At 39.3% G+C, this 13,789-nt stretch overlaps 1 protein-coding gene across 1 annotated transcript in view; it reads left to right on the top strand.

The window, feature by feature from the left end:
* Positions 1 to 13,789, top strand: part of LOC124622512 (fat-like cadherin-related tumor suppressor homolog) — an 883,388-nt gene that overhangs the window by 767,902 nt on the left and 101,697 nt on the right. Inside the window, exons 12-17 of the mRNA XM_047148232.1 lie at positions 7,903 to 8,147; positions 11,385 to 11,571; positions 11,671 to 11,899; positions 12,348 to 12,600; positions 12,769 to 13,445; positions 13,541 to 13,699. Coding sequence (XP_047004188.1) covers positions 7,903 to 8,147; positions 11,385 to 11,571; positions 11,671 to 11,899; positions 12,348 to 12,600; positions 12,769 to 13,445; positions 13,541 to 13,699 — 1,750 coding nt within the window. The remainder of the gene's footprint in view (positions 1 to 7,902; positions 8,148 to 11,384; positions 11,572 to 11,670; positions 11,900 to 12,347; positions 12,601 to 12,768; positions 13,446 to 13,540; positions 13,700 to 13,789) is intronic.

A 13,789-nucleotide genomic window follows, 5' to 3' on the forward strand; every position in this document is an offset into this window, starting at 1 on the left:
AATTTATCAACAATAATTAATTTTTGAAAGTATAATGTAAAAGGATAGATAAAAAATCTACTTATCAAGCAGCAGCAGAAGCACACACATATAAAAGCTATTAAAAGTTTGCAAGCTTTCAGAGCCAGTGGTTCCTTCTTCTGGCAGAAGGGTTGAAGGGGAAGAAAGACTCCTTTTCATTCACCCCTCTTCCTTCCCCTTCAACTCTCCTGCCAGAAGAAGGAGCCACTGGCTCCAAGGGCTGCCTTTAATACCTTTTATGTATGTGTTCTCCTAGCACTGCTTGGTGAGCAGATTTTTTATCTATCCAGTTACATTATGTTTCAACACCAGAGGTCATCCACCAGTTAGCCAGTGCTCATGCATGGTGTCGCCTGCTGAATGACAAATAAGCCAGGGGGAAGCAGGGGAGATGCTGCAAAATGATATCATTCAACTTCCAGAGAGTCCTGGACCCGTCACATGTGATGGGGTTTCTGTATTGACTACAGGCAACTAAACAAAATATGTCTACCCATTACCATTCATTGATGACACTGTGTACTGCTTGAAAAGACAAAAATATTTCTCATCTATGGACATGGTGACAGTCTACTGGCAGATTGAGATTGATGTGGCTAACTGGAAAAAAAACTGCCTTCATAACTTTTGACAACCTCTATAGGTTCAGAATTATGCCATTTGGGCTCTAGCCACCTTCAGGCACATGATGGACAATCTACTTCGACACATTAAATGGGCAATGTGTCTTTGCTGTCTGGATGTCATTGTTGTTTTTTTACAGATATCTGAAGTACATCTAAGCTGCCTGACAGCTGTGTTGAGTGTGTTCAAACAGGTCTCCACCTGAGTCCAAGAAGCTGCCTCTTCACTACCTGAGAAATAAAAACATTGAGGCATCGAGTGAATGGTGATGGAGTCTGTACTGAAACAAAAAATTTCCTCAGTCCTCAGCAAATTTGTGATGTGAGAAGATTTTTCAGAATCTACCTGCTCTACCAGTGATTCATAAAGGACTTCCATACAAGGCACATTCCGTGCAGTAACTATCACAGGGAGACACCAAATTTTCCATGAAAGAAGTGCAACAAAGACCTTGTCTTGTCTGCAAGATGACAATAACATTTTCTCCAGTACTAGCAGTCTGTGATGAGAATTCAGAGACAGAACTTCACATCTATGCTAGTCCTTAAGGAATAGATGCACTTCCAGCAAAAATTCAGGAAAATGCTGAAAAGGTGATAGCTTATGCTTTCAGATACTCCCCAACTGGTAGAGGAACTAATCTACAACTGAGAAGGAGTCCCTTGCAATTGTCTGAGCCATCAACAAGTTCCAACCATATTTATTTGGCAAATTCATCATTGTGATAGACCACTATTCTCTATGCTGGCTGGTTAGCCTGAAGAATCCATCAGGTTGACTGGCAAGAGGGGCACTAAGGCTTCAGGAATACAACTTCACAGTGGTACACAAGAATGGTAGCAAACACAAGGACACCGACTACCCTTCAAGGAAACCTATGCTGGAACACAATAGTGTGCATGAAATATTAGTAATTTCTCCATTAAATGACATTTATGCTGAAAAGCTGCTTCAGAGTATGAGGAAGCAATCAAAGGAGAATTTCAGCTAATAAATGGCACATTGTATAAGAGGAAACATGATTGATATAGCTGAATGTCTATCACCAGCTATTGTGAAGTATTTCCACAACACTCCAACATTTTATCACCTGGTATGTGTGAAAACTCTAGACAGAACCAGACACAGGTATCACTGGCGAGTTGTCTGCTGGTCCATCAGTATTATATGAGTCACTGTAAGGAATGCCAATGCCAAAAGCATAGCTACTGTTTCCTCCTGGGCACCTAGTACCAATTCTGCCTGCAGCAGCATCCTCCCTCTGAACTGAAATTGATCCCGTGGGGAGGTTCCAAAAGGTGACAGATTGGAATTTATGGTTATTAGTCTGCATTGAATACCTCACATAGTGTGGTCTCACCAAAGCTGTGCTGACTGCAGAAGCTCTGGAAATTCAAGGTTCCTTATGGAAGACTTGATTTTGAAGCATGGATCACCCCTTACGATAGTTTCTGACCGTGGAAATTTTTACAGTCACAGCGAGTGTCAGAGGTAATTTCATTTTAAGACCTCACCTACATGATGACAATTGCCTACTATCCACATATGATATTGTCTCACAGAATGCTTTAATAAGATGTTGGCAAATATGCTCTCAATATATGTTGATGTCAGACAGAGAAAGTGGGACACAGTACTGCCCAGCAAAGCAAGACACTTTAGGAATCACACCATTCTTTTTTCTCTATTGTTGAGAGGCCAAAATAACAATGGATGCATAGTTCTCATTTCAACTGGAGGATACTCAGAATGACCACATGAAACACCTCATTGCCAGGATGGAAGAATCAAGGTAGCTGGCTTGTGTTTTTAACCTGGAACCCTAAGAGAAAGACCAAGATTCCTATTATGCCAAGTACCAGCTACTGAGAAACAACCTGGGAGACTTGATATGAATTGTTACACCTATGCAGGAAGTGGGACTATTGGGAAAGCTGCTAAAGCACTACTCTAGGCTGTATTATATCCTTTGAAGGTTTTTTGACACTAATTGGACACTATGCATTAAGCTAAGGGTTATGACCATCAAGAAGACAAAAGTGCAGATATGTCACAAATCTTCAATGGGGAGAGCTATTTTCAATGCTTGTCATAATGAAGAGAATGTGACAAAATAACGAGAATGCAAGGATGTGCTAGCACTGCCCAGGATGTTGTAGTCATCTCCAACAAGACCTTCTGAAACAGTGGGTCACTGTTTCTCGAGGGGAGGGAACTGTAACTTAGAAGTTAGTGGTGCTGTCTGGCCTGCTGTGGGTCACCAGTTCAGACACAAACACGCCAGGAATTATTTGTTATTTAGTATATGTCATTTCTGGAAGATTTATGAAACTTATGTTTGTAATGTTTTTATCTTCTGGAGTACTGTACGCTTGTGTAAGTATCAGCATTCTGGCTGTACATAGGTGTTTGTAATAAACATGCTTTCAGTGCTGAGTGCTGCACTTCATTGATGACCCTGCTTTTGGATTTGGACTTGGTATGGCTATGACATGACATTGTTTGTTGCAAGCTATGCAACACAGCAAACTGCCTAGGGTTTGAAGTTTCAACATTCAGTTTCTTTTATTACAAAACAGTGGTTTGATCAAGACATAATGATTTTGAAAATACTGCAGATTGCTGGACTTTTAGGGTATGTAGTACAGTTGACTATTCCATAGATCTGTTTTCTACTGTAAGTACTTCTAAGTTCAGCATTATTTTTAAGTAGTGGATTTAAATGGGGGACGTCCACAACAAAAAATTAACAAAGCCAAAATTAGTGGAAGTAGGATTATGCGTGAAGTGTTCAGTGAATATGAGACTCTATCAACCAACTTGACAGAAAATCCTAAGAAGTTCTGGTCTTCCATTATATCAGTTGTAACGCTGTTGCTAATTTTGCTCAACAAACAGATCCAGTGCAGCAGTATGTGAGCAACCAAGCAAATGTGGAGGTGCTGAGGTGTACTTTCATAAGCAGTCTTGTTTGTGCTCCACAAGGCAGCTGAGATGAGCTGCACAATCATGGTGACATTGCAGAAAGGCCACGCAACTACAAATCAGACTGTAGAGCATTTCACATCACTGAGACATAAGATGATGATCTGTATGTGCCTGGAAGAACTGTATCAGCACAACAAGCTTGCTATGAATCACTATAAATACCATCCAATTCTAGTACAGTTATACAGGATGTTACAAAAAGGTACGGCCAGACTTTCAGGAAACATTCCTCACACACAAATAAAGAAAAGATGTTATGTGGACATGTGTCCGGAAACGCTTAATTTCCATATTAGAGCTCATTTTAGTTTTGTCAATATGTACTGTACTTCCTTGATTCACTGCCAGTTAGCGCAATTGAAGGAAGGTAAGGTTCACTTCGGTGCTTGTGTTGACATGCGACTCATTGCTCAACAGTACTAACATCAAGCACATCAGTACGTAGCATCAACAGGTTAGTGTTCATCACGAATGTGGTTTTGCTATCAGTGCAATGTTTACAAATGCGGAGTTGGCAGATGCCCATTTGATGTATGGATTACCAAGGGCAATAGCCGTGGCACGGTAATGACTCGTGACTGGGGAAGACCTACAATGACGAGGACACCTGCAATGGACGAGGCAATTCTTCATGCAGTTGACGATAACCCTAATGTCAGCGTCAGAGAAGTTGCTGCTGTACAAGGTAACATTGGCCACGTCACTGTATGGAGAGTGCTACGGGAGAAACAGTTGTTTCCGTATCATGTACAGCGTGTTCAGGCACTATCAGCAGCTGATTGGCCTCCACGGGTACACTTCTGCGAATGGTTCATCCAACAATCTGTCAATCGTCATTTCAGTGCAAATGTTCTCTTTACAGATGAGGCTTCATTCCAACGTGATCAAATTGTAAATTTTCACAATCAACATGTGTGGGCTGACAAGAATCCGCACGCAATTGTGCAATCACGTCATCAACACAGATTTTCTGTGAATGTTTGGGCAGGCATTGTTGGTGATGTCTTGATTGGACCTCATGTTCTTCCACCTATGCTCAATGGAGCATGTTATCGTGTTTTCATACGGGATACTCTACCTGTGCTGCTAGAACATGTGCCTTTACAAGTACGACACAATGTGGTTCATGCACGATGGAGCTCCTGCACATTTCAGTCGAAGTGTTCGTACGGTTCTCAACAACAGATTCGGTGGGTGATGGATTGGTAGAGGTGGACCAATTCCATGGCCTCCATGCTCTCCTGGCCTCAACCCTCTTGACTTTCATGTATGGGGGCATTTGAAAGCTCTTGTCTACGCAACCCTGGTACCAAATGTAGAGACTCTTCGTGCTTGTATTGTGGATGGCTGTGATACGATACGCCATTCTCCAGGGCTGCATCAGCGCATCAGGGATTCCATGCGACAGAGGGTGGATGCATGTATCCTCGCTAACGGAGACATTTTGAACATTTCCTGCAACAAAGTGTTTGAAGTCACGCTGGTACATTCTGTTGCTGTGTGTTTCCATTCCATGATTAATGTGATTTGAAGAGAAGTAATAAAATGAGCTCTAACATGGAAAGTAAGCGTTTCCGGACACATGTCCACATAACATATTTTCTTTATTTGTGTGTGAGGAATGTTTCCTGAAAGTTTGGCCGTACCTTTTTGTAACACCCTGTATGCAGTCTGGGTGCAACCTCTGCAAGATTGGGTCCATGCATGCCTCATTATGGTCCAGCCGGCGGCTGATGCCAGTCTGGGCAGGCATCTCCACCAGACCAGTTCATGTTTCTAAGTCTGTGCCTGTGGATGTAGAATGACATAATGGATGAGCCGTCCCCAGGCTACACAGTAGCAACTGATCTCCTGCCATGGAGAGCAGCCATTCACAGTCAGGGAAGTACTGCCATCATCCACCCACACCAGTGAGAGCTTCTAACACTGTAGCAGTGGACACCTATGAGAATTTGCCAGAACATTCATGTCATTTGCACTGTTCAATCACAGACACATAGTGCTAATTCAGGCATGGGCTACTGAGTATGGTAAACAGTGTCCGCAAAGTAGGACATGAACATCAAATGGCCATCCCATCCCTGTGACCTTCCAACAGCAATGGCACCACTAGTGAACCACACATCTGAAGAAGCATATCCAAAGACAAGAGTTGAGTTTTCTAGCAACCCGTGCCCAGTACCACCACCACCACCACAACCTGCCACTTCATCACATGTACAGTAGCAGCCCCACTTATCCCAGATCTTTATACTATAAACTGATTAAAACTATCTGTCTAGACGCTCTGTGAACATAGTGGCACTGAAACAGAGAATGACACAGGAAAGGTAGAAATACTAAACACCTTTTTGAAAAACTGTTTCACCAAGGAAGATCATACTGTAGCTCCTCCTTTAAGCCTTCTCAGGAGTGACAAAATAACACATATCAAAATAAGTAACAAAAGGATAGAAAAGCCACTGAAATCACACAACAGATGAAAGGCCACTGGACCTGATGGGATACCAATTTGGTTCTACACAGAGCAAGTGAAAACATGAAAGTGTTCCTAATGATTGGGAAAAAGCATGGTCATTCTCATTTTCAAGAACGGTTGTTGAGTAAGATGCACAAAACTGATATCAGTCTGTTGCAGCATTCTGAAAAATATTTTATGATCACATATTATGCCATTTCTGTATGAACCAACAGGCTTTCTGAAAGCTACAATCATGTGAAACCCAGCTCACTCTGTTCGTCCATGAGACTACCGAGACTCATTCGATACAGTTCTGCAGGTGCCTAATGAACAAAATATGAGTGTACAGAATATCAGACCAACTACATTGAAGAGTTTCTAGCAAACAGAACACAGCATGTCATTCTTAACAAAAAGAAGTCCTTAAACAAATGTGGGCTGGGCCCAGGGGAGTGTTATAGGACCATAGTTTTTCACAATACATATAAATGACCTAGTAGATAACATCAGAAGGTTCATGAGGCTTTTCATGGATAATGCTTTTGTACACTGAGAAATCGCGATGCTAGAAATTTGTAGCAATCTGCAGGAAAACCTGCAGAGGATCGATGCTTGGTGCAGGGACTCGCAATTTACCTTCGATGCAAACAAATGTAGTGTATTGCAAATACTTGGTCATAAAGACCCTTTATTATATGATTACACAACTGCAGAATGATCACTGAAAGCAATTACTGTGTAGGGGAATAAATATGGAGCGATCTGAAGTGGAACGACCACATAAAATTAATCACAGGTGAGGCAGATGCCAGACTAAGATTCATTGGAAGAATCCTAAGGAAATGTAGTCCATCAGCAAAGGAGTAGCTTACAAGACCCTCATTCAACCAATACTTAAATTCTGATGATCAGTACCGGATCCAGACCAAACAGAACTGATAGAGGAAACAGTGAAGATCCAAAGAAGGGCACAATGTTTCATTACAGGTTCATTTAGTAAGTGCAAAAGTATCACAGAGATGCCCAGCCATCTCCAGTGCCAAATATGCAAGAGAGGCATTTTGGATCACAGTAGGTCTACTGTTAAAATTCCGAGAGCATACATTCCTAGCAGAGTCAACCAATGTATTGTTTCCTCCTCTGTATATCTTGTGAATAGATCAGGAAGATAAAACTGGAGAGATTTGAGCCCACATGGAGTCTTACCAGCAACCATTCTTTGCATGAACCATATGTGACAGAAACAAGGAAAAGGGGAAGTGACACTGGTACACAAAAGTTCCCTCCACCACACACCATAAGATGGCTTGTGGAATGTAGATGTGGAGCTCATGGTTAGTGTCACTGCCTGTTAGTATCACTGCCTCTAGATTCCAGGGCCCTCGGTTTGATTACCAGCTGGGTTGGAGGTTTTCTTCAGTCAAGGACTGGGTATTATGTTGTAATCATTTTATCTTATCTTCATCGATATGTAAGTTGCTGAAGTGATGTCAAATAGAAAGACTTGCACCAGGCGAGTGAAAATGCCCAGATGGGATCTTCTGGCCAGTAATGTCATATGTTCAGTTAATTTCAATGGAGGATCAAAAATGCTTCTCCTTTTATCATTGTACAAGTGATTGAAAAATTATTTGCAGTATTTGTAAGCTGTAAAGAAGCAGTGCGTATCATACCAGCAGTCTAAAAGAACATTATAAAATATTGACACTCTGTACACTATATTCATAATAACAGATCAGTGCAATAAATATACATGTACACTAGTGTAGAAATATGGTAAAATATTTATTTTTTCTTTCTCTCTGTAGGGAGACTGTGGAAGAGCACGTACTCACTGTAATGGTTCGAGATCAGGGGACACCATCTAAAAGGAATTATGCCCGAGTTATTGTGACTGTTCATGACCACAATGATCACCCGCCAGAGTTCACAAGCCAACTCATTCAAGGAAAAGTTTTTGAAACATCAAGTATAGGAACTGCAGTTGTTCAGGTGTATGCAATTGACAGAGACAGAGGAGAAAATGCCAAAATAAAATATTCAATTACATCAGGTAACCTACATCATTTATTTGAACTATATGATGCAAGTAATTTTAAAGTAATCAATTTGTAAGTTAATATAGTATATGGAATAGAACCAAAATAATATGTGGTTAATGACAACAACTCTGTAGCTAACAATGATAGTTGAGAGAGAGAGAGAGAGAGAGAGAGAGAGAGAGAGGGAAGGGGGGGGGGGGGGAGAGGCTGATATTGTGAGTATTACAAAACCCTTAAGAGTTTCGTGGCTACTTGTGATGATTTTTCTGATGTTTCACCATGCCAGCTCATGTGGTTGACATTTTCAAAGTTTCACCCTTCATTGTCAGCAACAAATGGTGAAGCTTTGACAATGATAGCCACTTGTGCTTAAAAAAAACAACACACCACACACACACACACACACACACAAAACATAATCAGCAGGAACTGAGACAGAAACCAATGGGCAGTTTGTCATTGCGTGTACTTAGTCTTATAGAAGCAAGGGATTTTTGTCAGAAGGTGAAGAAAACAAAAATTAAAGTTACTTGTGCAAGTAGTAAGAAACAGAATGAGGGCTAGATGATGTCACAGTTGGAGAAAATGGTGGATCATAAACATAATGAGTTGAGAGAAGGTAGTATTCAGTCACAAAAATATTCTTGTGGCAGAATGGGTGAACTAAAGTGTCCAGAGAGATGGAGAGGAATGGAAGAATGATAGGATACAGTGAGCTCAAAAATTAAAAGATAAAATATTCCTAACCATGAATTAGCTGATGCTGTAAGCCCTAGAAAAGATGAAACACTGGCAGTGAAGTACAAAACATGGAATACGTAGTTACACAATTTATAATGCACCTTAAAAAGAGTATTGTTCATTTCCCAAAAAAAGGTATCATTGCAAGTAATATGAAAATGATACTTTAATTTATGATAGAAATAAAAGGATTGACAAAGTATATTAGGAGTCACAGGAGTTAATTCAGAGTAGGAAGTTAATAAATGAAAGGGAAACTGCAAAGAACAGGATTTGAAAATACAAGGGAGGCAGCAGTTTAGGGGTCATAAAAAAGAAACTAAAATTTTTTGTAAAGTGCCTTATTAACAGTATTTGTCTTTTGACAGTTGATAACTTTTCATGTGAAACACTGTTTATCTCACTGTATAAGCTCCTGTGGTGAATGTATCTATGCCCTGTGCAGGCATTGTTGCCTTCACTTCAGTTTTCTCACTAGTCTGGTTCACAAGCAGATTTCATTTACTATCTTAACCAATCTTGTATGTGAGGAAGTGTGCCAGAGACAACAGAAGTGTGTTATTTTCAGCTTTGATTTCCATTCTGCTCTACAATGTGGTTTCTTCTGGCTGATCAAGCACTTGTTTCTTTGCGTTTTCTTCCCAGATAAACTTTCTACCCCTCACTCAGTCTCCACAACAATGTAGAGCATCATAATCGACCTTATCTACTGTCCCACAATATGTTTTATTTTCTTGTTGAGACATCAGATGCAAAATCTGTTGTATGTTAAAGATAAAAGCAGAGCAATCAGCTATTGTACAACTAAAAGTCATTCGTCTTTGCACATGTTCAGTATGATCCAGACAGTCAATCTATGCCAGCAGTATATGCTTCGGAAGGCAGTAGCATGGGCAGTGACATCTTTCTCTCCCTTGTAACTTCCTTTCCCTCTCACTTTGCAATTTTACCCCTTTTGTACAACTGTTCCTGTTTTCTCTGCCACTTTCTTTTTTGCAGTCAAATTTTCTTTAGTTGTCTTTTGTTTTTACTTTCTTTCTTGTGTTTTGCTTGTAGTTTCCTTCCCTCTTTACATTTTAAATCCAGTGTGTTGTATTTTATTGTTGTTTGTGTTGTATTTAATTGTTATTTTGAAATCATTGTTGTTTTTTGTATCCTGAACTTGCTTGCAGTGTCGTCTTTGAAGTACCACTTCAGTGACTTTCCTGACTAATCATTGCAATAATTTATTTTACTCATTTTCTCTCTTAGTTTAGATGAAAGAACCACAACTTCTGAATGTTTGTTAATGTTTCATCTTGTACCTGTATATGTCGGTATGCTGCTACCTAATAAATAGATTTTTTGGTTTGGTTTTAAGTGGTTGTAGTTTCATTGTTATTAATCATCCCTGTCTGTATGGACAGACATTCAAGGCCCCCCCCCCCTCCCCACCACCACCACCACCCCACTCCGACCCTATGCCCTCCAGGTGGGAAACTGTCCCCAAAAGTGCTATTGTAGCTGAAATCAGGAGTGGCTGTTTGCAAGATGACTATCTGAGCTCTGGTACATTGTTTTTAAAGTGTGGCACCTGTAATAGACACTTACCTGTGTGCATTGCTCCTCCTCCTCACCAGCGTTCATTTGACTTCCACTGTCATATACAGGCCTCTTCCCGAGTTCTCAGTGTGTTGAGGTCTTCAGCTGTACAGATCAATGTTGCATGTTTGATAGTGTTGTGTACCCACCTTCCATTAGGTCATATTTTACTCTTATCTTCTCTGGAACAGTGAGACCAAACTTTGTGCTACGCTTTAGTGTAAATACAGTGCTGCTGTACTTTGAGAGAATGGTATGATCAGAGAAACCTAGTAGTCATCAGTACAAATTTAGTAATGTCAGAAAAGATACAGTTGACATTGGATTTAGGAATAAAGAGCAGTGGACATTGTTTAAATAAATGCTCTGGACAAAAATTAGTCACCCCCTTACAAAAGCACACTGGTCACTTGGGAACAAATGTTCACAGGGCTGCATGCATACACTGCTGATTTGATAAACTCTCTGGCACTCTGTAGCAGTTGAACTGGGCCACTAATTCACACAATTTAATCCCACAGAAAACTATGGAACTGTTTGGAACAATGGGCAAAACCCAGCAACCAACATTTCTGCAATTAGGTAACTGTGCAGCATCTATTTACGAGTGCATGACGTAGCTGAATATGACAAACATGAACAAAATTTGTGACCTCTCTTCCTCACTGCCTTGACACCGTTATCAAAGATGTGGGCAGGTTTGCTTAACATTAACATGATGTCTCTTCTAAGTGCTTTAGAGTGAGTCATGGAAGATATAATTTGCTGTAGCCACTTTTACTGTAGCCAAAATGTTAACTGTTGTAAAAATCAAGAGTTCATAATGTTATTTCAACAGATACATGTGCACAGTGTTGAATAAGCTTTCGAAATGGATCATATTATATGATGAACTTCCAGTCTGACACTGAAATTTTTCATTTCAGGAAATATTGGAAATGTGTTCAGCATTGATCCATCACTAGGTATTGTACATGTGGCAAGAGAATTGGATATTGGTGTTATGTCTGAATATATGCTGGTTGTAAAAGCTACTGACCACGGATCACCTTCTTTGTCAGCTACGATCCCTGTTCATATCATGGTGACAATGGCAGACAATGCCCCTCCAAGGTATATGTAGCACTAAAATTAATTCTACCCATTTTTTAAAATGTAGTTAGTTTAATACAATATGTGGACAAAGTAACTGACAACATGTACTTGCACTAGGTTTCTAAAACAAGAACATGCTGCTGAAATATATGAGAATCAACCAGTAGGAACATATGTAAAGCATCTGGAAGCTCGAAGTACTTCATCACTATTTTATGAAATTAAAAGTGGAAATAAGGATGATATGTTTTTTATAAACCCAAGTACTGGTGTTATAATAACAAAAAGGCAGTTAGATTATGAGTTTTGTAAATTTTATAATCTAACTATTGAAGCAACAAATATGGTAAGTTGATAATCATTCTGGGAACAGTGTAGATCTCCAATGTTTGCGTATTGTTGTGTGTTCAAGGCATATGCCACCTTCACAGTACTGTTCCTTTTTATGTTACAACCTAAGCATTTTTCAGATATCTCTCTTCATTATTAATAACTGTCCACTTTATATGGCACAATGCCCAGTTTTGCTTTGGTGATAATTTTAATAGAATTGTATTATGCAAAATATCAATTTGAATAACATGTATTTTATTAGTCAATATTTTCATTGTATTTCCAACAAAAATTTTTATATTGTTATTTCCTCCTGGATTTTCCATTGCTTCATTTTGGAAATCAATCCTAAAATTCAAATTGGTATTTTTATTTTCATACAAACGATTTCTGAATAATTTCCTGTACTCATAGACTACTCACATATGTCAATCTAACAGTTCTTGTGGATTTGTTTTTAGGCTGGTGCCAAAACCCAATGCAGTGTCATTGTTCACGTTCTGGACAAGAATGATAATGCACCTAGATTTTTACAGCCATTGTATCAAGGTGTCATAAGTGAAGGCACATCAATTGGTTCACTTGTTCTTACAAACAACACTTCTCCCCTTGTTATCACAGCAAGGGATGATGATTCTGAACTGAATGGTCTTCTAAATTATGATATTATTGAAGCACTGCCACGCAAATTCTTTCATATAGATTCCAGCACAGGTACCTAAATTTAGTTGTAATACTAATCATTTGTTGCCTGCAGCTCAAATAATGTTTAACGTGCTTAAATTATTACTGTAAAATGTTTCTGGAATTAAGTTCTTTAATCAGTTTACATAATTTGGAATGGTGATTTTTTTAACATAATAATTTTTTCTTGTGTTTTAGGAGCAATACGAACAGTGTTGAATTTGGACCATGAAACTATACCCGAGTTTCATTTCCATGTTAAGGTTTCAGATTTGGGGAAACCTCAGCTGTACTCAGAAAATACTGCAACAGTGGAAATAAGTGTAACAGATGTTAATGATTGTCCACCGCACTTCACTCAGACTGAGTACAATGCAACACTGTTGTTGCCTACATATCAGAATGTTGCAGTTGTTCAGGTTGTTGCAGCAGATCCTGATTCTGAAGAAAGCACACATCTGCGATATGACATAATTGATGGTAATAGGGGTGAAGTGTTTGCTGTTGATTCGGACACTGGAGTAATAACAGTGTCAGATGCAACACATATTAGACAGTTTCATCGTTTGCACTTAAGAGTCTCTGATGGGAAGTTTTCCAGTGTAGCACAAGTCAACATTAAAGTCGAACAGTCAGAGAAATCAGGCCTGAAATTTCAAAAGGATGTATATTTGGGAACTATAATAGAAAATTCAACAAAAGTTATGACTGTGGCTGTAGTAAATGTTCTAGGAAGTGCACTGAATGAACATATTGTATTTAACATATTGAATCCAACAGATATGTTTGAAATTGGTTCCACTTCTGGTGCTATTAGAACAACAGGAAAGAGATTTGACAGAGAACTTAAGGACAAATATGAGTTAATAGTTGAAGTAAGTTCTTCTTTTTCTCACATTCAATTCACATTTACTTCTCCTTTCAAGTAATTGATTTAGTCTAAAAAATAAATCTGTTGCTTTTATTTCAGGCACGCAGTGATCAACCAGGTCAAGAACAACCAAGAGTGGCCCATGTAATGGTGAATGTAACAATTTTGGACATAAATGATAACTGTCCAATGTTCGTTAATCTGCCATACTATGCAGTTGTATCTGTTGATGCACAAAAAGGAGACAGTATTACAAAAGTAAGTTTTTTTTAAATGTATTGGTTCGTAGTTTCTTCTTCTTCTTCTTCTTCTTCTTCTCTCTCTCTCTCTCTCTCTCTCTCTCTCCCT

Source organism: Schistocerca americana, chromosome 7, assembly GCF_021461395.2.
Source record: "Schistocerca americana isolate TAMUIC-IGC-003095 chromosome 7, iqSchAmer2.1, whole genome shotgun sequence".
In the NCBI taxonomy this organism is placed as follows: domain Eukaryota; kingdom Metazoa; phylum Arthropoda; class Insecta; order Orthoptera; family Acrididae; genus Schistocerca; species Schistocerca americana.